This window comes from Pezoporus wallicus, unplaced genomic scaffold, assembly GCF_028554395.1.
Source record: "Pezoporus wallicus isolate ANWC-B61680 ecotype Strahan unplaced genomic scaffold, APGP_CSIRO_Pwel_v1 scaffold_14062, whole genome shotgun sequence".
In the NCBI taxonomy this organism is placed as follows: Eukaryota; Metazoa; Chordata; class Aves; order Psittaciformes; family Psittacidae; genus Pezoporus; species Pezoporus wallicus.
In genome coordinates, this window is record NW_026640917.1 from 488,672 (window position 1) to 511,289 (window position 22,618).

Sequence of the window (22,618 nt, forward strand, 5' to 3'; positions counted from 1 at the left end):
ACCACACCGTGCCATAGCTCCTTCCAAAGCTGCCCCCAGGCCCCCCTCACATTTCCTGGCCTGTGCCCATGTAGGACAGGCAGCTTCCCCGTGGTACCACCCTTGCCAGCTCAGACTAACACAGTGCCTTGGTTAAAGGAGACAGGCAAGAGCTGAGCAGAGGACTGGGGGCCCCGCTGCCAAGGTCTGAGCCTTTGGCGCAGGTTGCCCGAGCTCGTGTGTGGCATGGCTTGGTTTGGACTCAAGTCACTTGGTTTGGACTCAAGCGGAGTTATCCCTGCATGGCCAAGGTGAGTGCTGAGCCCAGAGGGACGTTTCCCATCAGTTGCACAGTGCAGTGGGGGGAGACGGTGGCAGGGGGTGCAGTGAGAGAGGAGGCAGTTGTTTCCAGAGGTGGATGGCAAGGCGAAGGACTGGACTGTCGGTTGGGCGGGTGGATCTCATGGATGTTAGTAGAGCTGGAGCTGAAGCTTCATCCTCAGTGCCTGGCCCAGCTCCCCTGCTAAGTAGTTGAGGTGGTTCTTGGCCTCTAGTTTCTGCAGTTCCCTCTTGCGGTACAGGGGCACGCTCACGATCTCCAGCAGGTAGGTGCCCGGCAGGATCTTCTTGCGGCCGAGGTGCAGGAAGCTGAGCCCCTCCTTTTGGTGGATGCGGAAATAGCCATCCTCATTCCCGTGGGAGATGAGGTACCGCACGCGGTTCTCCAGCGGCTCCACAGCCGGCAGGAGCTCCAGGATGTGCTCCTTGTGAGCCAGGTCAGAGAGGTTCAGCATCATGGACAGAGGAGCATCCACGTCCATGCTGGCCAAGTTCACAGTGTGATCCTTCGGGAGGAACCAGGCATGTTACTTACAGATACCAAGAAAGGCTCCTGGCCAGGTGAAGGAGGACTTGATTTAGAGGAGTTCTGCCTCATAGAATCAGACTGGATTGGGCTGAAGGGCCCATAATGACCTCCCGATCCAATCCATCCTGCCCAGGCCTGTGAATTCCTTAGGGGAGCCTTAGACAGAACTTCCCTCTAAGGACTAACCTGTTATTTATAGTGATGGGTCCAGTCTGGAGTGAGTAAGTGCTCGACACTCCTCTACAGCCCTATGGGAACTTCTCCCCTGTTCCCTTGCAAGAAAGCACGTGTGTTTTGTTCCTTGGTTGCATTCATCTCCAGACATTTGTGGTCAAACCACACAAGTGCATCTCACTTAAGAGTGCCCTGACCTTCGCTAATGCGTTGTGAAGGACCTTGTGTTTCTGCAGGGCTTCTGGACTCAGTGGCACTCACAACCACCCAAGCACCCAGCACAGGCAGATGTAGAGCTCCATAGGAGCTCCATAGGAACGGGTACAAATGCACAGGACCTACCCCAGGCAGTTATCCCCCTGAGTGCCCCAGCTCTTCCCTTGCTCCACCCCATGCAGGATGCCATGGATTTCTCACCTGGTGCTTCTCAGTGCCATTGACACTGCGTCGCTGCCGACCCCTCTTGGGGTAGCCATTTATCTTGCACTCATAGCAGGTTTCAGGGGAGAGCAGGTTGTCCTCATCCTCTTCTTGGGGGGCAGGAAGGTAGGAACCCTTCCCAAAACCCAATCCAGAAATGCAGTGTCTGGTGGCAGAAGAGCAGAGAGCCCCATCTCAGATTCATGCTTTAAGAAGGAAATCTTACCATTGCTCCCACAGGTTCTCCATGTGGCACCCAGAAACCCTTGAAGGATAGGATATAGGGTATAAGACACGGCTTGGACAGAATGACTTGAAATTGGATTGGTGGCAGAGAACAGAATTGTGGTGACTGAGCATGTCTGGGGGTACCATGCACTTGGCAGCCTGCAGTATCCCCCAGGACCATACGGGGACTACATCCTGACTGCCCTCTTACCCTTGTCCTGCTCGGAAGTAGCCTCCAGGACATCCACAGAGGTAACCTCCATCAGTGTTGGAGCAGCCGTAACTGCAGGGGCTGCCGCCTGCTGAGCATTCATCCACGTCCTGGCACCCGCCAAAGGCTTGGTCAAAATCAAAGCCCGATGGACAGACGCACTTGAAGCTTCCCAGAGTGTTGTAGCAGGAGGCAGAGCCGCAGGCAGTGGGGCTGGAGCACTCGTTTTCATCTGTACCCACAGACAGAATGAGTCAGAAACTCACTGCGCTGCTGGTGCTTCCCCACCCCATACGGCCAAGGACGTGTGCCCATGGCCATTGCTGAGCTGACAGTGAGCTCCCTTATGAAGAGAACAGCATCATAGAATGGCTTGGGTTGGAAAGGACCTTCAAAGCTCATCCAGTCCAACCCCTCTGCAATGAGCAGGGGCATCTTCAACTGGACCACGTTGCCCAGAACCACATTGTCCAAGGGTGGCTGGAGAGGGACTTGGGGTTTCAGTGCCCTCTATCCCCCATCCCACAGCTACGGGCCACAAGAGCCCCCATCTCTCACTCACCTACACACTGGTTCCACTGGTAGTGCTGCACGTAGCCCTGTGGGCAGCCGCAGCGGTACCCCCCGAGCACGTTCTGGCACCCATGCTGGCACCGGTGGTTTCCATCACACTCGTCCACATCTGCAGCAACGGAACCCAGACGGGGGTGAGACAAACTCTGCCTGACTCATGGGCAGCACTGGGGGCACAGGGACCATGTGCACATGGCATGGGCCTGGCAGCCAGTGCCCCTGAGGGTGCGCAGGTGGGTTCTTCTGCCTAATTCTGCCTCTGCAGCTTGCAATCGAATGATACCCACAGCCCCCAGGCCCACATCCATCCCCTTGCAGCCCCTGCTTAGATGTTCTGGCCTTAAGATTCTGTTAACTTTGATTCTGTTACCAGATCTACTCTGCATCATCCTGCCTGTGCTGGTTTGTGCAGGCTTTTCTTTAGCATAGCACATAGTGGGGTTTGGCCAGCATGAGATCTCCCCTGACGAGCTACAGGACCATTCATTTCCCAGCTTTGGCTGCTATGGCTGCAGCACTGAGACCTTCCTCTACTTGTCCTCCAAGCAGGTCAGACACTGACCTCTTATTTGCACCAAGAAGCATTCCTTTTGCAAATCCCATGTGGATTTCTGGTGCCCCACAGTAAGGAGCAGTCCCTCCTGGCTGGACTGCGCTGCCTTAGAGAGTGTGAATGAACAAGGGGTTCTTCCACATGGACCATGCCTGTCAGAGACACAGACCCACCTTCGCAGTTGACTCCAGAGCTGTCCAGGGAGAATCCTTTCTGGCACTCGCAGTTGTAGCTGCCTGGCGTGTTCAGGCACTGGCCCTTGGCTCCACACAGAGAGGGCTGAGCCGTGCACTCGTTATTGTCTGCAAAACACAGGGGACCACTTGTAAGCCCGTCCCCAGGGCTGGGGCTGTGCACAGCTCTGCAGGCAGCCACCTCCCATCATGGAGCTTAGCAAGGGCTGAGCAGCAGCAGATGCACATCCCCAAGGCCAGCTGGAGAGGGGCAGTGCTCTGGAGCTGCGGGGCTGGAAAGGCTCCCCTGTGTTTAAAGCTACCCAACTCACCGATGCAGGATGAGTGGTGCTGAGTGAAGCCTGGGGGGCATTTGCAGTTGAATCCTCCGATAACGTTCACACAGAGGAACTGGCAGTTGTGCTGCTTGGTGGAACATTCATCCAAGTCTGAAGCAACAAGGGCAAGAGCACGCGTCTCAATTTATCTTAGTGAGAAAGCTTCGTGCTCTGAGTCTGTGACGCCTGCATGGACATGGTGATGCCCTGTGGGCCTGGGCAGACCATGACCTGACCTGGACCAGCCTCAGCAACAACACCCACAAGGTTCTTACATGCAAAGCACAGCGAGCCTCTCCCCACCTCATACACAGACATGTTTAGAAGATGCAGAGATTCATCTCTGCTTATCCTGTAATCCCCAGATCCCAGGGCCTCCTGCATTCTTAGGGCACCCTCCTCCTCACAGCCTGGCTGCCAGCACCAGGAGGAGCCCTGACAGCGACAGGCACAGCCCACGGTGATGACACAGGTCTGTGGAAGGATGAAACCCTAATGCATCCATCCACAAGGTCCAGCAAGGCAGCTTTTCCCATATCCAGCCTTGTCCTGTGGCTGAACAGCAGGACCTGACTGGTCTGTTAACCAGCTCTTGCCACCCCCCTCAGCTGCCATCTTGCCTTCTCCTGGATGAATACCTTTGCAGATCTTCCCATCTTCTTGCAGAATGTACCCTCGAGGGCAGGAGCACTGGTAGCTGCCTTCTGTGTTCTTGCAAATGAAATTACACGGCTTAGGGGACTGGTTGCACTCATCCAAATCTAGACTCGGGAGACAAGATACATCAGCATCCACGGGTTGTGTTGCTGGACTCTGCCCCCACCACCCCTTGGACCATTCAGTCTACCAACAGGCTCCTGGACACATGGCAATCCCAGGTTTCATGGCCCCACATAACCAAGTGGTCAGATGTCCCTATGATTCTGGCATTTCCTGCCCCAGATAAATGCAGAGTGATTGCATAGGTATGCAGGTGATATGCATGGATAAAGCAGGTGAGCAGAGACAAGGGCTTGGAGGGAAGACTTCAGTTTGAGCCAGCACAACAAATCTAGGAGATTTCCTGCAGGAAAAGAGCTGGATCAGCTCCCTGCTCAGACATGGGGTGCTGTGTGACCTGGTGGATCTGAGTGACACCTTTCCCAGGCTGAAGAGATGGGGAGATGCTCCTTTTGAGTACTGGGAACATCAGGGATAGGGCCAGCCCTCTAAGTCTGCAGCTTTGTCACCTCTGCTCATCAGAGTTAAGGAGTTAAACAGCACACAAAGACAGGCTGAGAACACTGGGGCTGTTCAGCCTGGAGAGGAGAAGCTGCGTGGAGTCCTCAGAGCAGCTTCCAGGGTCTGAAGGGGGCTACAAGGATGCTGGAGAGGGGCTCTGCATCAGGGACTGTAGGCATAGAACAAGGGGTGATGGGTTCAGACTGAAACAGGGGAAGTTCAGGTTGGAGATAAGGAAGGAGTTCTGCCCTGTGAGGGTGCTGAGGTCCTGGAATAGGTTGCCAAAGGAGTGGTGGATGCTCCATCCCCAGCAGTGAGAGCCGGTCCTGGGCAGGGGATGTGTGTGTGTGTGTGTCTGCTTCAGGACCCTCTGTCTGCATGCTGAAAGTAGGGGTGGAAGCCGCCTAAGGCCAAGGGCTGTCCGGAGACTTGGGTTTCCCTCTCCCAGCTCACCCACACAGGCGGTGCCGGTGATGTCGGCGGTGTAGCCCAGCCTGCAGTGGCAGCGGAAGGAGCCGATGCTGTTGATGCACTGTCCATTCCTGCAGAGGTTGGGCAGCACCTTGCACTCATCGATGTCTGCAGAAGGGAGGAAAGGACCTCTTAGTGATGGCGCTGCCTCTGCCACCGTGCTCCTGTGCCAGGGGAGATCAGACTCTCCCAGGGAGCCAGAGAATATGGTCAGGGGGATGAAGGGCCTGGAGCCCAAGTGTGATGGGGCACGGCTGAGGGACCTGGGGGGGTCCAATGGAGAAGAGAAGGCTCAGGGGGGACCTGATGGCTCCCTACAAGTGCCTGACAGGAGGATGGAGCCAGGAGGGGCTGGGCTCTGCTCCCAGGGAACAAGGGATGGGACAAGAGGAACCGGCCTCAAGCTGCCCCAGGGCAGGTTTAGATGGAGCTGAGGAACAATTCCTGCCCCAGAGGGTGCTCAGGCATTGGAACAGGCTGCCCAGGGCAGGGCTGCAGGCACCGGCCCTGCAAGTGTTCACAGTGTGGAGACGAGGCCTCAGTGCCATGGGGCAGGGGTGGCCTTGGCAGGGCTGGGAATGGTTGGACTGGATGGGCTTTAAGGTCTGTTCCAACCTGGCTGATTCTATGATTCCATGTAGGATAATGTCACAGAGGTTTCTTATCTGCTGCGGGCACTGTGTAGGTCTATCCCAGGGGAAGGCTGCCTGTACCCACATCTTTGCTTTTGCCCCAGCTCACCTCTGCCATCAGTGGAGTACCCTGGCCCATGAGGACACATTTTCTTGTACTGGGCAGTTCCGGGAAGGGGGCAGAGCTCGCACTGGGGGCCCCAGCTGCGCCCACTGTTGCAGCAGCACTCAGATTTGGTGACCAGGTTGCGGTTGGTGGAAGACATCTGGCACATGGTTTGCAGTACTTCAGTGAAGCAGAATCCTTGGCGGGTGTCTGGGTAGAAAGAGTGAGGATACAAGGTCAGGATGTGAGTCAGGGTCACCTCCAGGGATAACCGAGCAGCTGGTCCAGCCTGTGCCAGCCCCAGCACAGAGGGTAGCGTGGTTTGGGTACTGCTAAAGGCAAACCTCAACAACTTTCTGCTCAGAAACACATGAAAAGCATCATTTGCTACTACAGAGAGGCTGCTCAAGCCCCACCAGGACCTGGTAATTACCAATACACTCTGTGCCAGAGGGGCTGACTTCAAAACCTTCGTTGCAGTCACAGCGGTAGCTTCCCACCGTGTTGATGCAGCGGCCGTTGGGGCAGATCCCAGGCTTGGTGCGACACTCGTTCTCATCTGGGAAGGAAGGAGCCACAAAGAGGTGAGGCACAGGGCAAATTCCAGATTCCCAGGAGCCCCGTGCTTGGAACACCCTCCCATAGACCTGGAGGCCAAGTTCTACATCCTTGGGGAGCTGAGGAACACGTCCACCTGCTCTGGACCTCTCCCAGAGCAGTGTGGCTTTGGGTGAGAACCCAGCATCCCTGCTTTGCATGTTCTCCACCTGCAAGTGGCCAAGCTGCTGGGCTAGGAGTGGAGCTGGGCTCGCTTTGCATTCCTGCTCTGCCTAACACTGTGCAGGTCTGGGCTGTCCAGTGCTGGCCCCTCCAAAACCTTGACACAGACCTGGAGAGACTCAATAGAAAGGCCACGTGGCACAATGTGCTGGAAGTGTATAGACCATAGGTCCAGGGGTGAACAGAGGCTTTGTGTGTGTAGGCATCTAATAGGACACCCAGGAAGTTCTGACACATGGGCAGCCCTGGGGAGGGGCTGTTTGACAGAAGGACATAAGATAAAGCTGCATGGGCAATGCCTAGAAGAAGACGGTCTCCAGCCTCACTGGGAATCCCTCCCATCCTGGTCCTCGGTACCTGTGCATCCCTCTCCATCGGGCCTGCGCTGCATCCCTGGCGGGCAGATGCACATGAAGGTGCCAATGAGGTTCTTGCACAGCATCCCTCGGGACTCGCAGTCGTGCAGTCCCTCTGCGCACTCATCCAGATCTGCAAGCGAGAACCTCGTGAGCCCGCGTTCAACCCGCCAGCGCAGGCAACTGGGAACTGAGTCCTTGCATCTGCACCGCTCCAGCAATCCCTTCTGCCTTGGTCCAGGCTGGCTGGCGCACAGCATGGGCAGCAAGGGAGGTGGGAGCACAAGCCCAGAGATGCCAGCTCAGAAATCCTCTGCACAGCACCAGAGCCCAACGAAGTGCAGGAGCTGGGGAGGGTGTGGGAGCCCCCCCGATGGGTGCAGAAGGGGATTTTACCTCTGCACATTCTTCTGTCTTCTCGCAGGGCGTATCCGGACGGGCACGTGCACTCATAGGAGCCAAAGGTGTTGATGCAGCGGAAGGCGCAGAGCAGAGGGTTCAGCGAGCACTCATTGATATCTGGGAGGCAGGAGAGAGGAGAGAGCTCCACTCTGTGCTCTCAGCAGTCAGCTGGGCAGGAACAGTGCAGGGGCTCCCCCCTCCCTGTGCATTCATCTCATGAGGACTCTGTGCCACCAAGGCTTCCTGCCATGGCCTTCAGCACTGACGGACACCTGGGGTCAGCAGCTTTGACAGGGTCCTTGCTGAGGCAGCTCCTGCATTTCAGCAGGTCCCCAGACCCCCTCTTGGGCTCCAGCCTCAGAGGAAGCTGAAGGGGACCAGTGCTGATGTGCACGCTGACGTGGAGATGAGCCCCAGCCATTGGAGGCTGACCTGCTGCTCGCCCAGGCAAGTGACCCAGTGTGCAATGGGGGCGAAGGGATTGCCCCACAGCAGCATTACCTTCACATGTCATCATAGGACCTGGCTCAAAGCCCTCGTCACAGGCGCACTCGAAGCCTCCCACCACGTTGGTGCAGGTGCCATTCCCACAGGGATTGCCAATGGAGCACTCATCAGTATCTGGAGGAAGGCAGGACCACGTTAGGTAGATGAGTTAGGAAAGATGCAGGCTGATCTCGTAACCAGAGCACTCAAACAAGCCCAGCAAGCTTTAAGGCTTAAGGTCCTTTCCAACCCATTCCATGATTCTATGATAGAAGCAAGAGGAAGCAGGTGCTCCCCATGCACTTACCCACACAGTTGACTCCTGTGTAGTCCAGGTTGTACCCAAAGGGGCACTCACAGCGGAAGGACCCATCAGTGTTGATGCAGGCCCCATTTATGCAGACACCCAGGTTCTCTGAGCACTCATTGACATCTAGAAGGAAAAGCAAGGCAATGAAGCCTCATGTGAGCACGTAGCAAGAAACATCCCTGTCCTCTCAGCACTGACCCTGCAATCCCAGATGCTTCCTCTCCAGAGCTTCAGTGAGCAGCCAGAGACCATGAGCCTGGGAGAGCACCCGGTCCTGTGTCCCTCCAACCACTGACATTCCACCCTTGCTCTCCAGACAGCCTCTGGTTGCTTCCAGGCAGCCTCCCCATCCCTAGATCAGACCTTACCTTCTCGGGTGTCACCTGGGCCTGGGATAGCTCCATGGCCATATGGACACAGCTCCTGAAAGGCAACTGGAAGAAAGCAAGCAGAAAAGAGAGGTATCTTTGCAATTGAAATGTCATGTTGCTGGGCACCACTGAGAAGAGTCTGGCACCATCCTGCTGGCACCACCTTTGAGCTATTGATCTGCATCGATGAGATCCCCTCTCAGTCTGCTCTTCTTCAACCAACCAGGCCCATCTCCCACAACCTCTCCTCATCAGAGATGCTCCAGACCCCTGAGCATCCCTGTAGCCTCCACTGGACCCACTCCACTATGTCCAGAACTGGACATAGTCCCGTAAGGGCTCCTAGGTTGGAAGACAGTGTTCTCCAGATGGAGGAGCCCACTGTGCTCGTTGGCTTGCCCTTGCACACCTTCCCCACGCTCTGCACGTGTCAGAGCCACGCAGAGCCACGTCTGCCATGGAGCTGGCTCCCAGCACACCTACCATTCCCTTCCTGCGGGCACAGCTCACAAGGGTCTCCCCAGCCTTCTCCTGGCATCTTGCTGCAGCAACAGCGAGCCTTGGTGGTGTTGAAGGCCTTGGGGACAGAGCACTTCCCGTTGTCAAAGCGAGTGAAGCAGAAGCTCTGGCGGGTATCTGTGAGAGGATGGGTTATGCACAGCCCGTTGCAGACATCCGTTGCCCTCCCTTCCCACTGCACTCACCAAAGCACCGCCGGCCGTTGTCGGACAGCACGAAGCCTGGAGGACACACGCACTGGAAGCTGCCAGGGGTATTGGTGCACGTGCCAAAAAGGCAGATGTTGGGCTCCTCTTCACACTCGTTGATATCTGGGAGTATCAGGGACACACAGAGCAGCCAAAGGTGACTCCTTTCATCACTGCATTAAAGCCAGCTGTGAATCTGTGATGCGAAGCTTTGATGCCTGCAGGACATCATCCCAGCCCTGACCCCTAACCCTCCCTCAGGGCATATGGGGCAATGAAGAGGCCAGGGCACAGCAAAACCCCCAAGCCTCCTCTGTCATGGGAGCAGGCCTTGCCTTGCTCTGGGTCCAATTGTTTTCAGGAAGATAGCAGCCTTCCAGTATCGGAAGGGGGCCTAAAGGGATGCTGGGGAGGGACTCTTCATTAGGGACTGCAGTGATAGGACAAGGGGTAACGGGTTAAAACTGAAACAGGGGAAGTTTAGATTGGATATAAGGAGGAAATTCTTTCTTGTTAGGGAATGGGTTGCCCAGGGAGGTTGTGAATGCTCCATCCCTGGCAGTGTACAAGACCAGGTTGGACGAGGCCTTGGGTGAGATGGTTTAGTGTGAGGTGTCCCTGGCCATGGCAGGGGGTTGGAACTGGATGATCTTAAGGTCCTTTCCAACCCTAACTATTCTATGATTCTATGATTAAGATATTTGGGGGTGGTGATGCCCCAGCCCGCTCAGGAAGAACAAGGTTGTTGTGGGAATAGTCCAAGGTCACTCCTCAGTGCCATGGGTTAGTGGTGGACTTGGCAGTCCTGGGGTCGAGGTTGGACTTGATGACCTTAAAGGGCTTTTCCAGCCTGGTGGTTTCCATGGCTCTATGAAGCAGAGGAGCACAAGCTGTGCTGCAAAGGGAGGAGGCACAGAGCCAACATTACCGATGCAGTTGTCGTTCTGCACCTCGTAGCCGGGGGGGCAGATACAGCGGAAGGAGCCCTCCAGGTTCTGGCAGGTACCTGGGGAGCAGGTCCCAGGCAGGCTCACACACTCGTTGATATCTGGAAAGGAGAGGAAACCACCAGGGATAGCATCTGACTAGCCCTGACTTCCCTCCAACCATCACCCCAACAGAGAATGATTGCTACTGCTGAGCCCAGGACACTCAGCATGGAGGGCTTGGTCTTGCCCTACATGCAGCTGCACCCTTCTCTTCCCAAAACATGGAGAGGAAGCAGATAAGACATTTTCCAGGGTGCTCCACCTTGTGTACCCTGGGAACATGGACTGAGCCCTGCAGGACCTGGTGTTGCAGGAGGCAGAGTGGTGGGCACAGAGTGCAACGTGCCTGTCTGTCCCCACAGCCCCTGGCTGCAGGGTAGCTCCCAAGGCATCCCTTGGTGCAGGGGCATGGATAGGACAACATTTCTCCTCACTGCCCACAAGTCTCAGGACATGGAAAGGGACTGCCTTGACTCTTCCCTGCATTGCTGGAAGGGAGATGCAAGCACAGTGAGGCTCAGTCCAGCTTTCCATGGGCAGTCAAATGACCAGGCTTTGGTTCTGGAGGACTTGAAGCCTTGCGAGTGGAGTTCTCAGCTGCCTCTAATGGGACCATCTTGGGGACCACATCTCGCAGCACTGCTCAGTGCTAGCCACACCAGCATGCAGCAAAACCCCCAGAGGAGGGCCAGCCTGCTGCCTGGACACTCACCTACACAGTTCTTCCCATCAGGGGTCCGGTCATACCCCTCTTGGCAGAGGCACTGGAAGGAGCCGATGCTGTTGATGCACTGGCCGTTCCGACACACCTGCCCCACCAGGGATGAACACTCATCAATGTCTGTGGGAGGGAAATGAGAAGCACAATGGGAAGAGGGATGCGCATCGTGTGTCAGTCCTACACCTCTGACACATCCAACTACCCCTACAGCCACAGCCAGCTGACACCCAGAGCCGTTCCCTGTATGCCACTGTGCGACACCTCAGCTCCCCCCAGCCGCTGCCACGTTGACCCCAGTCAGCAATCCATGCAGCCAAGGTTTCATGCAGCTCACCCATGCAGTCGTTGTTGTGTGTTAGCTCGAAGCCAGGGAAGCAGAGGCAGTTGTAGGAGCCAACCGTGTTCTTGCAGGTCCCATTTCCACAGGGCTGCCGGTCACACTCATCAATATCTGCAGAGAGAAGGTCACAGCTCATTCAGGGGCTGGGTGAGCTGGGAGCCACTGCTCTGGGTGTGCAGATGGGGTCCAGGCAGCTACACAGCACCCCTGTGCTTTCAGGGGCAGGCTGGGAGCCATGGGACAGCGTGGTCCTTGGCACTACCCAGTGGGTGCTGGATGGAGCTCACATCCACCCTGATCGGTGATTGCCAGCAGGGCTCTGGCAGCCCCACTGACCCATGCACATGGTCTGCTCCCCCGTGGCCTTGAAGCCGTTGTGGCAGATGCAGACGTAGCTGCCCTCGGTGTCCACGCAGTCCCCGTGGCTGCAGACGTTGGGGATCTCCTGGCATTCGTTGCGACCTAAAACAAAGCCAAACGGGCACCAGTGAGCAGAAGGGATGGAGCAGATGGGAAGAGCTGACACGCTGGTGGGCAGTGTGTCTGTGAGGAGCAGCACAGCATAGCGGGGTCTCTGTGTCCTGAGAGGTGGCTTCACAGGAAACAAGATTTATGCACCGTGATCTCTAACAGAACAAGTATACATTGAGCTGGAGCAAATGGCCTCAACAGCCAGTTCCCAGAGACCTTTCCTCGCCCCTCAGCAGCCCACAATCCCTGGGGGGGTTCCAGAAATAAAGGTATGCCATAATCTTTACTGCTCTTTACTGGGAGGGTGGTGAGACACTGGGACGGGCTGTCCAAAGAAGTGGTGAAAGCTCCATCCATGGCAGTGTTCAAGGCCAGGTTGGACAGAGCCTTGGGCGACATGGGCTAGGGTGACGTGTCCCTGCCTATGGCAGGGGGGTTGGAACTGAATGATCTTAAGGTCCTCTCCAACCCAAACCATTCTATGAGTCTATGATAATCACAGCACAGTCAGGCCATAGCCCAGAGGCTTGACAAAAGACAAGGAACCCACACATGGCACTGGCACATCCTTCATCCTGTCCATAGGACATGGCACATCCTTCATCCTGTCCTTCCTCTGGTCCCCACATGGGGCTCTGTAAAGCCACCCGAAGAGCCTAGGCAGGGGTGTCAGCACCTCACACACGTGTCTCTGGATGGAATAGGTACCAAAGAGCTCCCATCTTACCCACGCAGGCTCCGCTAGGCGACAGCTTGTATCCGGTTGAGCATTCGCACCTGTAACTGCCCGGGATGTTGATGCAGTCGGCGTTGCGCTGGCAGAGGTTCTCCCCACTGCTGCACTCATCGATGTCTGCGGAGGAGAGCAGTGCAAACCCGGGCTGTGCACAGGGCCAAGCGCCAGCCACCGGCAGCCTGGCAGGGCTGGAGTGGCCCGGAGGAGTCAAGTGAGGGTTAAGCCTTGGTTTGGGCAAAGCAGGGGCAAGTTTCGAGCTTTCACTATTGCTCTGCAGGAAAATAATGGGAATTGCAGCTCTCTCTCAAAAGTTGGGAACACGTTTGCAAAGAACCCCCAGAAATGGAGAAAGGGAAATGCAGGCAGGAAAATGAATGGAAATCAGCACGTTTTGCCCAACCATTGATGTGGAAAACGACGACTTCAAGAAGGCTGAGAGCATGGAGACTCCTGTCCATGTCTGCCCACAGCCCTCACCCTGGTGCCCCATGGGCTGGGGAGATGCTAGTGCCCCACTGAGACCCCCCCTCTTGGGCGTCCTTGGCTGCCCCGTTACCTTCACAGATGAGCAGGATGTTGTTGTAGCTGAATCCAATGGGACACTCGCACCTGAAGCTGCCAATCTGGTTGATGCAGACACCGTTGGTGCAGATAGCAGGGATCTCACTGCACTCATCAATATCTGCACACAGACAACACCTCTCAGCATCCCAGGGAGGAAAGCAGCCCCCAGAGCTGCTCTGTTTCCTTGTCTTGCCTCTGCTAAGGACTTCATTTACCAGGGGATGGGAAGGGAATAGACTCACAACCACTGTAGGAAGGAAGCAGAGGGGCAAAGGGCAGACCTGGCTCCCAGGGGCTCTACTCACCAATGGGCTTTCCTGTGTGGATGTCGATGATAAACCCAGGAGCCTGGTTCCCACACAGGATCTGGTACTCAGCTGGAAGAGGAACATCAAGGTCATGGCCATGCCTGGTGGGCAGAGCAGGGTGAGGCAAGGGACGAGACAGATAAGGGCCAACTAAGGCTGGAGTGATCAGAGAGGGGTCTGACAGGCAGGCGGCACACATCCTGTGCTCAGCTCTGGGCCCCTCACTACAAGAGAGACATTGAGGTGCTGGATGGGGGCAGAGAAGGGCACTGGAGCTGGTGCAGGGCCTGGAGCCCAAGTGTGATGGGGAACAGCTGAGGGACCTGGGGGGGTCCAATGGAGAAGAGAAGGCTCAGGGGGAACCTGATGGCTCCCTACAAGTGCCTGAGAGGAGGATGGAGCCAGGAGGGGCTGGGTTCTGCTCCCAAGGAACAAGGGATGGGACAAGAGGAACCGGCCTCAAGCTGCCCCAGGGCAGGTTTAGATGGAGCTGAGGAACAATTCCTGCCCCAGAGGGTGCTCAGGCATTGGAACAGGCTGCCCAGGGCAGGGCTGCAGGCACCGTCCCTGCAAGTGTTCACACAGTGTGGAGATGAGGCCTCAGTGCCATGGGTCAGGGGTGGCCTTGGCTCCACAGATACTGGCCCAGTCCCCTGTGTCCTTCTAGTGCAATGCTTCTCCCCACAGCACTCACCCACAGGCACCCCCCCTGCCAGACAGGATGCTCTCCCTTCTCCTCCTGTTTGGTCAGTGCCTGCGCCTCACAGTGCAGGGGATGGCTGGAAAAGCAAGGGGCAGCCACGGTGCCAGGGTGACTTACGGCTGGCTGGCGTGGGGCAGGGCTCGCATGGCTTGTTCCAGGCTTTGCCAATGTTGTAGGAGCAGCAGCACATCTTCTTGGTCATGTTGAAGGAGAGCTCGTTCTCACACGTGTCGTTGTAGTTGCGGTAGCACACGCTCTTCCTCATGTCTGCAAAGGCAGCCCAGTGTCTTGTGCCAGCCACACCACTGCTGCTCCGTGTGCTCAGGCAAGGTGCCCACACTGCGCTGCCCACAGCACAACCCAGGGGTTGCACGCAGGCAGGGCACTGCCAGACCCCTGCCCACAGGCTCAGACCATGCCATACCCATGCAGTTATTTCCTCCGTTGACTTGCATGTACTCAGGGGGGCACACGCAGGTGTAGTTGCCAAGGGTGTTGTAGCAGGTCCCGGGGCCACAGATCCCAATGTGAGCAGAGCACTCATCAATATCTGCCAAGGAAAGGAGATTGGAGGTCAAAGCACTGGGAGAAAACCTGACATGGGAGTGGGGGTAGGCTTGGCACAAGGTTTGGATGCGCCTGATACAGGGACAGGCTTTGTGATGAGGATGGGAAGTCTGGAAGAGGAAGGGGAAGTGATTCTGCCAACCACTCCTCGGGCAGCCCAGATACACACACAAGCCTGATGCACACACACGCATGCACACACGTGCGTGCTGTACACGCCAGGCCCGCAGCCAAGCCCAGGCACCACGCTGCAGCTACCTTCACAGATGCGCGTGTCCTCATTGAGGTAGTAGCCAAGGGGGCACTCGCACTGGAAGCTGCCAAAGGTGTTCACACAGTTGCCACCCTGGCAGAGGCCCGGCAGCTCCTGGCACTCGTCGATATCTGAGGAGGGAGAGCAGGCAGGAGGTGGTCATCGCCTGCCCGCGCAGCGCAGGCAGTGCCTTCACGCTGGCATCCATCGCGGGTCCATCCCACCACCTCCAGCCCCTGCTGGTGCCCAGGAGCACGTCCGAGGAGGGCACACACTTGCTGTTTGTCATTTGGTGGTCAGGGGCTCAGCGTGCACCCAGCCAGCCCAGTGCCACAGCAGAGAGTGCCCACACAAGACTGGGTGGGCTCGCCCAGCATCCAAGCCCCTGGTAAGGCGCATGGGGTCCGTGTCAGCTTACCTTCCAGGATGACAGTGATGGGGTTGGGCCGGAAACCTTCCCCTCCAGGGCACAAGGTCTTGTATTCAGCTGCAGAAAAAGTCAGTCAAGGGGGTCCTGGGCTTAGTGGGCTCTCATGAAACAGGAGGGGTAGGGAGAACCAAGAGAAACCCAGGAGACATAGGCCATGAGGATGGTGGCTGTGGTCCAGATGGAGCATCCCGACTCCCACTGCATGCCAAGCCAACTTAGCCACCCTGTCTCTGCCTGCCTGCCCTTGAGTGGTGTTACTCCACATACACATGCCCTCCCCTAGCCCACTGGACTGGAAAGAGGGATCCCAACCTGTATTCCCCAGGCACAACCAGCCTGGTATCCCGCACCCCATCTCACCACTCCCACTGCACTCACACAACAGGGTTACTGCCTTCTCCCTCAGCTCCCCTTGCTCCACATGATGATAGCATATCCTGGACCCAGGACCCGCAGCCTCAGTTGAAAAGCCACAGGGCAGTGGCCCCATTTCTCTTCTCAGCTCTATGCTGCCCATCCAGCCCATGCCCAAGTTCACCCCAGGTATGTTCCCAACTCACTTGTGTTGGCTGGAGGACAAAGCTCACAAGGGTTGCCCCATGCACGCCCCAGCGAGCAGCAGCAGGATGCCCGGGTGACCCCGACTCCAATCTCTGCGCTGCAGGAGATCCCCCCATCTCCTCGATCCTGGGTGTCGAGGAAGCAGTTCCCAACACGGGTATCTGCACAAAGACAGCAGTGGGTGAGCAAAGCCCCTCCAGTAAAGACTTGTGTGCATAGGGGGAAATAACACTAGCACTATTGCCTCAAGAAGCAGGGAGCAGGATAAGACCCCAGTCCTGTCCCAGATGCCCACACTGTCAGCTACCTGTGTTGTCTGCGCTGTACTGCCCTTGCAGCTCATGACATTGAGAACCCTTCAAGAATAAAGCATGTCCAGCTTTGTCTGCCATCAGTATGGCTGGAGAGCATGAGCCAAATAATGCCCCCAGTAAGCCAGGGGCTTTCAAGAAACAAATACTGAAGAATAACTCCAGAGCTGCCCAGGAATAACATTACTTCAACCAGGAGAGCACCCACACTGGTGACACAAGGTGGGCCAGGCTTAACAGGAGGTAGGTGCTCTTGTGCTGCTGCAGCGCTAAGCCCAGCATGGACAGCCAGGCCTGGGATGTGGGACCAGCAAGGACGGGCAAGGTCGTGGATGGAAGGTGTCCTCTCCACTCACCCACACAGCCCACACCAGTGGGGTTCAGCTCAAAGTCCTGAGGGCAGTTGCAGAGGTAGCTGCCAGGGGTGTTGACACACAGGCCGTTGATGCAGTTCACAGGGTCTGCACATTCGTTGATGTCTGCAAGGATGGAAAGACGAAGACTGAAAAATGAACAGATGAAGAAAGCACAGAAACCACAGCTCTAAGCTCTGCACCGTATGTTCAGGGTGTATCCTCACGACCACAGTGTTTCTAAGGCTCTTCATGTGATGGCAGGCAAAGCCCTTCTAGGAACAGATCTTGCTTTGTCCTGTTTCACACCACTATGCCCAGGGTCAGAAGCAAGGAGCAGAGCCACCGCTTTCCCTCCCATCCACTGAAGGCCCACCTCCCACCAAGAGCAAAGACACATCACCACATCACACAGGGATGCTTAAACGGCTTTAAGCTGCTAGTGCCACTCCCAGTGCCATGGCTGGGGCAAGGTCCCACCAGCAGATCACAGAGCAGTGATCCTCATCCGAGAGCCCTGTGCAAGTCCTATACCTGTGCAGTTGCCTCCACTCCTGTCCAGTTCGTAGCCTTCATCACAGGCGCAGCGGAACATCCCAGGCAGGTTCTGGCAGGTCCCAAAGACACAGATGTTCTGGAAGGTGCATTCATCAATGTCTGCAAAACAGGGAGAGCTGGGCGTTCAGGATCTGGCATCCCACCTGAAAGCAAAGCCTTGCACCACCAGGGGATGGTTGGGCTTGCTTAGGAATAGATCAGGTGGTGACAGTGCAGTGGAGAGACCAAGACCAGCAAGGAGGTGGACACTGGACCTCCTAGAGCAGCAGCGAGAGCCCTGGGCACTCACCCTGGCAGGCCTTGCTGTCCTCTGTGGGGTTGAAGCCCATCTCGCACTCGCAGCGGTAACCCCCGGGTGCATTGAGGCACTGGCCGTTCTCACACAGGTTCACGTTGTCCGCACACTCGTCCACGTCTGGAGGGAGTCAGGCAGGAGACTGAGCTGGTGTCCACCCCATGAGCTTCCCTCAGCTTGCCCAGGAGACTCCCACGAGCTGCTTCCCACCCCACTGCTGGGAGGCTGAGGAGGGGGCTGCAATGCTCCGCATCGCCTTGACCCTCCCCAAGCACATGCTGAGAAGAGGGGGATCTCTGCTGCAGGCATCTGAGCAGGCTGTGGCTCAGGGCAGGCTGCAGCGGCTTTTGGGGGACACCTGCATTGGGGAACCCCAGACACAAGCATCTGGGCGCTGAAGCAGGCTGGTGGTTCCGAGGGGATGGCTCCATGTCCCAGCAGGATGCCCATTGAGTCCTTGGGCCTCACCAGAGCAGGAGAAGCCGTCCCCATTGAAGCCCTCTCGGCAGGCGCAGCGGTAGGAGCCTGGCGTGTTGACACAGTTGGCGTTCAGGTTGCACTTGTGCTCTTCGGTGGCACACTCATCCAGGTCTGGGAAGGGAGAACACCCCGGTCAGTGCTTTGCCTCTGGCCTTCCCTCTAAGCCCAGGCAGGTAGCGCAGGGCGCAGAGGACAAGCCAATGGCCCAGGAGAACGCAGCCTCCAGGTACCTGGAGCGCTCATGAGGCTCCAACGCATCTCTGTGAGCCCCGATGGCCATGAGGCACTCCCATGGCAGTGCTGGCACACATAGTATGGCAGTGAGACACTTCCACACACATACCCACGCTCCCAGTACCTCCCCAGTGCAGACACACGTACCCTTGCCTCCATAGAGCACCTGGAGATGCAAAGACCCTCTCCTGGGATGAGGAACTCACCGTTGCACTTCAGCCCATCTCCAAGCCAGCCTGTACGACACTTGCATTTGAAGCTCCCGGGCACGTTGATGCAGGAGGCGTGCATGTCGCAGTTGTGAGCCCCAATCTCACACTCATCAATGTCTGCAGGAAGGAAGGACATCAGAGCTGACACAGCTCAGCTCCCCTCAGAGAGGAGGGGGTAAAATCCTGCTAATGGGTCTGGGTACCAACAGCTCCTGGGATTCTGAACCCCAAGGGATGGGAGCAAGGTGTTTTGGGGAAGAGGCTGCCCTGGATTGTACCCATGAGCTGAAGTGCTCAAAGGTACAACTCTCACCCTGCTCAGCCCTGGAAGATGAAGACAAAAGGAAAGGCAGGCGCCTGGCTTGGCTGTCAGCTAGGAGAGTGCCAGTTCCTGCCTGCAGCCTGCCTCCTTGGCAATCTGCCTGCCCAGGAGGGGCTCCCAGCACACAGCCACATCCCTAGGTGTGCCCAGCATCCTGCAGTGCACGGCTGGTTTCTCTCCTTGGCAGCTGCAGAAGGTGTTTGTGAGGGCTCCCACCAGCACCCTCCCAGCCTGGTGTGTTCCTACCTGTGCAGCCTGTGGTTCCCTTCTTGACAAAGTAACCCAGCTGGCAGTGACAGATGAAGGAGCCCTTCGTGTTCTCACACTCGCCATGCAGGCAGATGTTAGGGTTGAGATCACACTCATTCACGTCTGCAGGAGAGAAAGGACTTGTTTGGAACAGCACAAGAACCATGACACGACTCTGGGGTAACCCTTCCTCCATCCAAGAGCAGCCTTGTGATGCAGTGCTGGCCACAGCCTTGTCCTCACCGATACAGGTCTTCATATCCAGGGATGCCATGAAGCCATCGAAGCAGAGGCAGCGGTACTCCCCGGGGATGTTAGTGCACTGCCCCCCATCACAGATGTCTGGATTATCCTCACATTCATCAATATCTAGAGAGGAGACCGGAATAAAGTTGTTAGAGCCAGTGAAAGGGTATTGTGGGAGCAGGAGGGGGTCACAGGGGGGACTTTGCTCCAAATCATGTATAACTACAGGACTCTGGAGCCTTTAATGAGGGGCTGCACATTGCAGTGCAAAGCAAAAACATCTGTCCAGGGAAATCACCTCTGGGAAGTGACTTAAAGCCAACCCTAAGGCTGACTGGCCACGGACACAGAGGTCCCTGAGGCAGCACCTGTGAGAGCCAAGCTGACTGCTCACCTGCACATGATCTCTTGTCTGGCATCAGAGCATAGCCTTCACTGCAGCTGCATTCGTAGCTGCCCTCCGAGTTGGAGCAGTGGGTGTCACAGCCGCCGTTGGTTATGGTGCACTCATCAATGTCTGGAAGAGAAGGGAGAGGTCAGGAAGCTGCTTGGGTCACAGGCCCATATGTGCCTTGCAACAGAGCTGCTCACAGTGCCCGTAACAGAGACAAGGTGGGAGAGGTGTTGAAGAGGAAACAAACCCCCCTCAGCCACAAGAAAGCATCTCCTGCTTTCCATGGTGACCACTTGCAGCTCACACTAGTTTCACAGCTGATGACCAGCCTGGCTGTAGCTCATCCAGGAGGTCCCCCCCTTGCCTTACCCTCGGACAGCCCCCCAAGCATTTTAAGAGGCATGAGGCCAGGAGGGTTCTGGATATACACTGCGGTCTTGGCACAACTATTGGGCGAAGAGAAGCACTCACCAACACAGCCCTGCCTGTCCAGGGTGGCCTGGAAACCCGAATCACAGGCGCACTGGTAGGTACCAATGACGTTGACGCAGCGTCCATTGCGACAGAGGTTGTCACTGAGGGAGCATTCGTTGATGTCTGCAGCAGGAAGAACAGTTTGAGCAGCCAGCCATGCTGACATCATGACGAGCATCATCTGGCCCCCTCCCTGGGTACCCCCCACCTACTTCTCTCCCCAGGCTGAATGTCATTGCCCCACTGGTCAGTCTTCAGTGAAGAGCAGGCAGAAAACAGACACCATAAGTGCAATGAAACCCTGGGAGCGACCTCAGTCCCTCCAGGATGAGTGCGTTCTACCCCCATCCAAGTCTCCCTGGACCATCACCCTTGAACACACTCTGATCCTAACATCATCTCACCTATGCAAGTGTTCCCTTCAGACGTCAGCTCATGTCCAGGGGGGCAGATGCATTCGAAGCTGCCATCTGTGTTCATGCAGATCCCCCCTCTGCACAGGAGTGGGTCCCGCTCGCACTCATTGATATCTACAGAGAAGGACATGAAATCATAGAATCATAGATGTGGTGGACTGTCCCCTTCAGCTTGGCTTTCCAGATGACGGGGTGGAGCTGGTGCCATGCCCCACAGTCCCATCACCACAGGGGGACATCGCAAAAGCAACAGGGCAGCGAATGCAGGGCTTGGGTGGATTGATGGCTGAAGTATGCACTTAGGAAATCACAGCTCTTGTCTTGAGCTCAGTGTATGGAAAGTGTAACACGAGGAGGAAAGAAGTCATTAGCCTTGCACAGATTAGCCAGGAAGGACTAGGAAGATAGTTCCTAGCTCCCATTCACCTACCCCAGGACATCGTCCTAGGATAACAATGTGAACATCCTTGTTACCAGCCTCCAAGTAGTGCCAGCATAACACACAGCGCTAGGAAATAGGCTGTGCATGGCTGAAAAAGAATCACATATGGACAAAGAGATGAAATTTACTGGGAACTGGAGGAATTCCTGAAATAGATGTAACTGCTGGGAGAGGGAGGTGATCCAGGCTGCTGAAAGGAGTGATAGAGAAGTTTAGAAATGCCAGAATCAAAAAATAAACCCAAGCAAGGGGAACTACTGGAACGGTGAACTGGAATGGTGATGGTTGGAACCAGAAACCCACGGGAGGAGGAGATGAAGAACTGCAAGCACGGAAACCGGGAAGCCTTGTTATTGATTCCTGATCTGTGGCCCCTGGAGAAAGCTCTTTATGATCTCCTGTGATATTGTACAGGTCTTTGTGCTACTTGTGGTGCTTCCCATAGCAAGTGCTGGGTGAAACTCATCCTCTAACTCTGGAAACAGGAACCTGAGAATGAGCTTCTCGATTTTGGTCCCAGAATAGATTCCAAAGATTTTACATTCTTGCTCGCCCCTAGCATTGGCTTGAGACGGTTTGCACTGACAGTAGGAGAGGGGGACTAAAGGGAAGCCTTCCTGGAACTGCTCAGAGGATCCATCTGCCCACAGCTGCACTCTGAGACGCGGGCATTCAGAATACAAAGCCATGGGGTGCAAGGTGAATGAGCTGAGTGAGCTAAAACAAATGCCCTTTAGTGCCAGGAGGTTGTCTCCTGCCAGAGGCTGGCAAGAATTCCTCCCTCATGAGGCTGAAGCCAAGTTCTTTTGGCGGACACAGGCAGGAAGAAGTTAATCCTTGACCATGGGAAAAACCACAGTTGTCACAACACACTTTGGGGTGAAATGAGTCAGGCTCCTGTCACCTGGAAGAAAGGATAAGGTGGAATGGGCATCAAAGAACCCCAAACAACCCAACCCACCGATGAAATACATCCTTGTATAAAGAGATCAGAAATCTCATTACTGAAAGAACTCAGCAGGGCATCAGGGGGGCTGTGAATCTCAGTATCCCAGAAATGGAGACGGAAAGGGAGGAGAAGCATCAGTGTGAGCTGTGGGAACCCACGCTACAAATCGTGTGGAAAGACACAAACCCACGCCAGTGGCAGGGATGTATTACAAAAAACTCCAAGAATCAAATATGAAAAAGGAATCCATGGTATTGAATCAAGCCACAGACTGAAGTGGTTTGAAAGTCCAAGCCAGAGCAGAAAGAGCAGAATATGAAGCCTGTCACTCAGACAAGTTATCCTGGCTAGACAGACGAGGAGAGGAACGTGGTATGCCAGGAATTAGAGCTCTGACAGCAACAGTCTGGTTGACTTGTTGGAGACAAACTGAGGTACTGAGGTCATTGAGGGTTTTTTTTTAAGCTACAAACAAGAATTAGTCAATTGAAAGCAGATGAGACGCTGACAGAATAAACCCAAGCATTGGCCAGATGGGAGGAGCTGTAAAGAATGATCTGGGGAGAAAGGCTGATTAAATGGGCAGGTGAAAGGGAGCCCTTACAACCCTGACTGGAAATAGAGTGGGGTGGAAGAATGCAGATGGTCTACCAGAACTCCTCGTGAAGGACTTGATCTGTG

General features: G+C 55.9%; 1 protein-coding gene across 1 annotated transcript in view; it reads right to left on the reverse strand.

The window, feature by feature from the left end:
* Positions 1-345: 345 nt before the first annotated feature.
* The window catches only part of LOC130605605 (fibrillin-2-like), a 95,432-nt gene continuing 73,159 nt past the window's right edge, over positions 346-22,618 (reverse strand). Inside the window, exons 28-66 of the mRNA XM_057421218.1 lie at positions 20,535-20,660; positions 20,128-20,253; positions 19,657-19,779; positions 19,260-19,385; positions 19,014-19,139; positions 18,440-18,562; positions 17,988-18,110; positions 17,514-17,639; positions 17,201-17,323; positions 16,670-16,792; positions 16,002-16,163; positions 15,430-15,498; positions 15,017-15,142; positions 14,616-14,741; positions 14,309-14,458; positions 13,486-13,557; positions 13,173-13,298; positions 12,608-12,733; positions 11,746-11,871; positions 11,404-11,520; positions 11,061-11,189; positions 10,288-10,407; positions 9,357-9,482; positions 9,136-9,288; positions 8,650-8,715; positions 8,279-8,404; positions 7,987-8,106; positions 7,480-7,602; positions 7,085-7,216; positions 6,381-6,506; positions 5,951-6,157; positions 5,192-5,317; positions 4,156-4,278; positions 3,512-3,628; positions 3,180-3,308; positions 2,443-2,562; positions 1,881-2,112; positions 1,439-1,607; positions 346-824 (exon numbers count right to left, since the gene is read on the reverse strand). Coding sequence (XP_057277201.1) covers positions 450-824; positions 1,439-1,607; positions 1,881-2,112; positions 2,443-2,562; positions 3,180-3,308; positions 3,512-3,628; positions 4,156-4,278; positions 5,192-5,317; positions 5,951-6,157; positions 6,381-6,506; positions 7,085-7,216; positions 7,480-7,602; positions 7,987-8,106; positions 8,279-8,404; positions 8,650-8,715; positions 9,136-9,288; positions 9,357-9,482; positions 10,288-10,407; positions 11,061-11,189; positions 11,404-11,520; positions 11,746-11,871; positions 12,608-12,733; positions 13,173-13,298; positions 13,486-13,557; positions 14,309-14,458; positions 14,616-14,741; positions 15,017-15,142; positions 15,430-15,498; positions 16,002-16,163; positions 16,670-16,792; positions 17,201-17,323; positions 17,514-17,639; positions 17,988-18,110; positions 18,440-18,562; positions 19,014-19,139; positions 19,260-19,385; positions 19,657-19,779; positions 20,128-20,253; positions 20,535-20,660 — 5,264 coding nt within the window. The 3' untranslated portion in view covers positions 346-449. The remainder of the gene's footprint in view (positions 825-1,438; positions 1,608-1,880; positions 2,113-2,442; positions 2,563-3,179; positions 3,309-3,511; positions 3,629-4,155; positions 4,279-5,191; positions 5,318-5,950; positions 6,158-6,380; positions 6,507-7,084; positions 7,217-7,479; positions 7,603-7,986; positions 8,107-8,278; positions 8,405-8,649; positions 8,716-9,135; positions 9,289-9,356; positions 9,483-10,287; positions 10,408-11,060; positions 11,190-11,403; positions 11,521-11,745; positions 11,872-12,607; positions 12,734-13,172; positions 13,299-13,485; positions 13,558-14,308; positions 14,459-14,615; positions 14,742-15,016; positions 15,143-15,429; positions 15,499-16,001; positions 16,164-16,669; positions 16,793-17,200; positions 17,324-17,513; positions 17,640-17,987; positions 18,111-18,439; positions 18,563-19,013; positions 19,140-19,259; positions 19,386-19,656; positions 19,780-20,127; positions 20,254-20,534; positions 20,661-22,618) is intronic.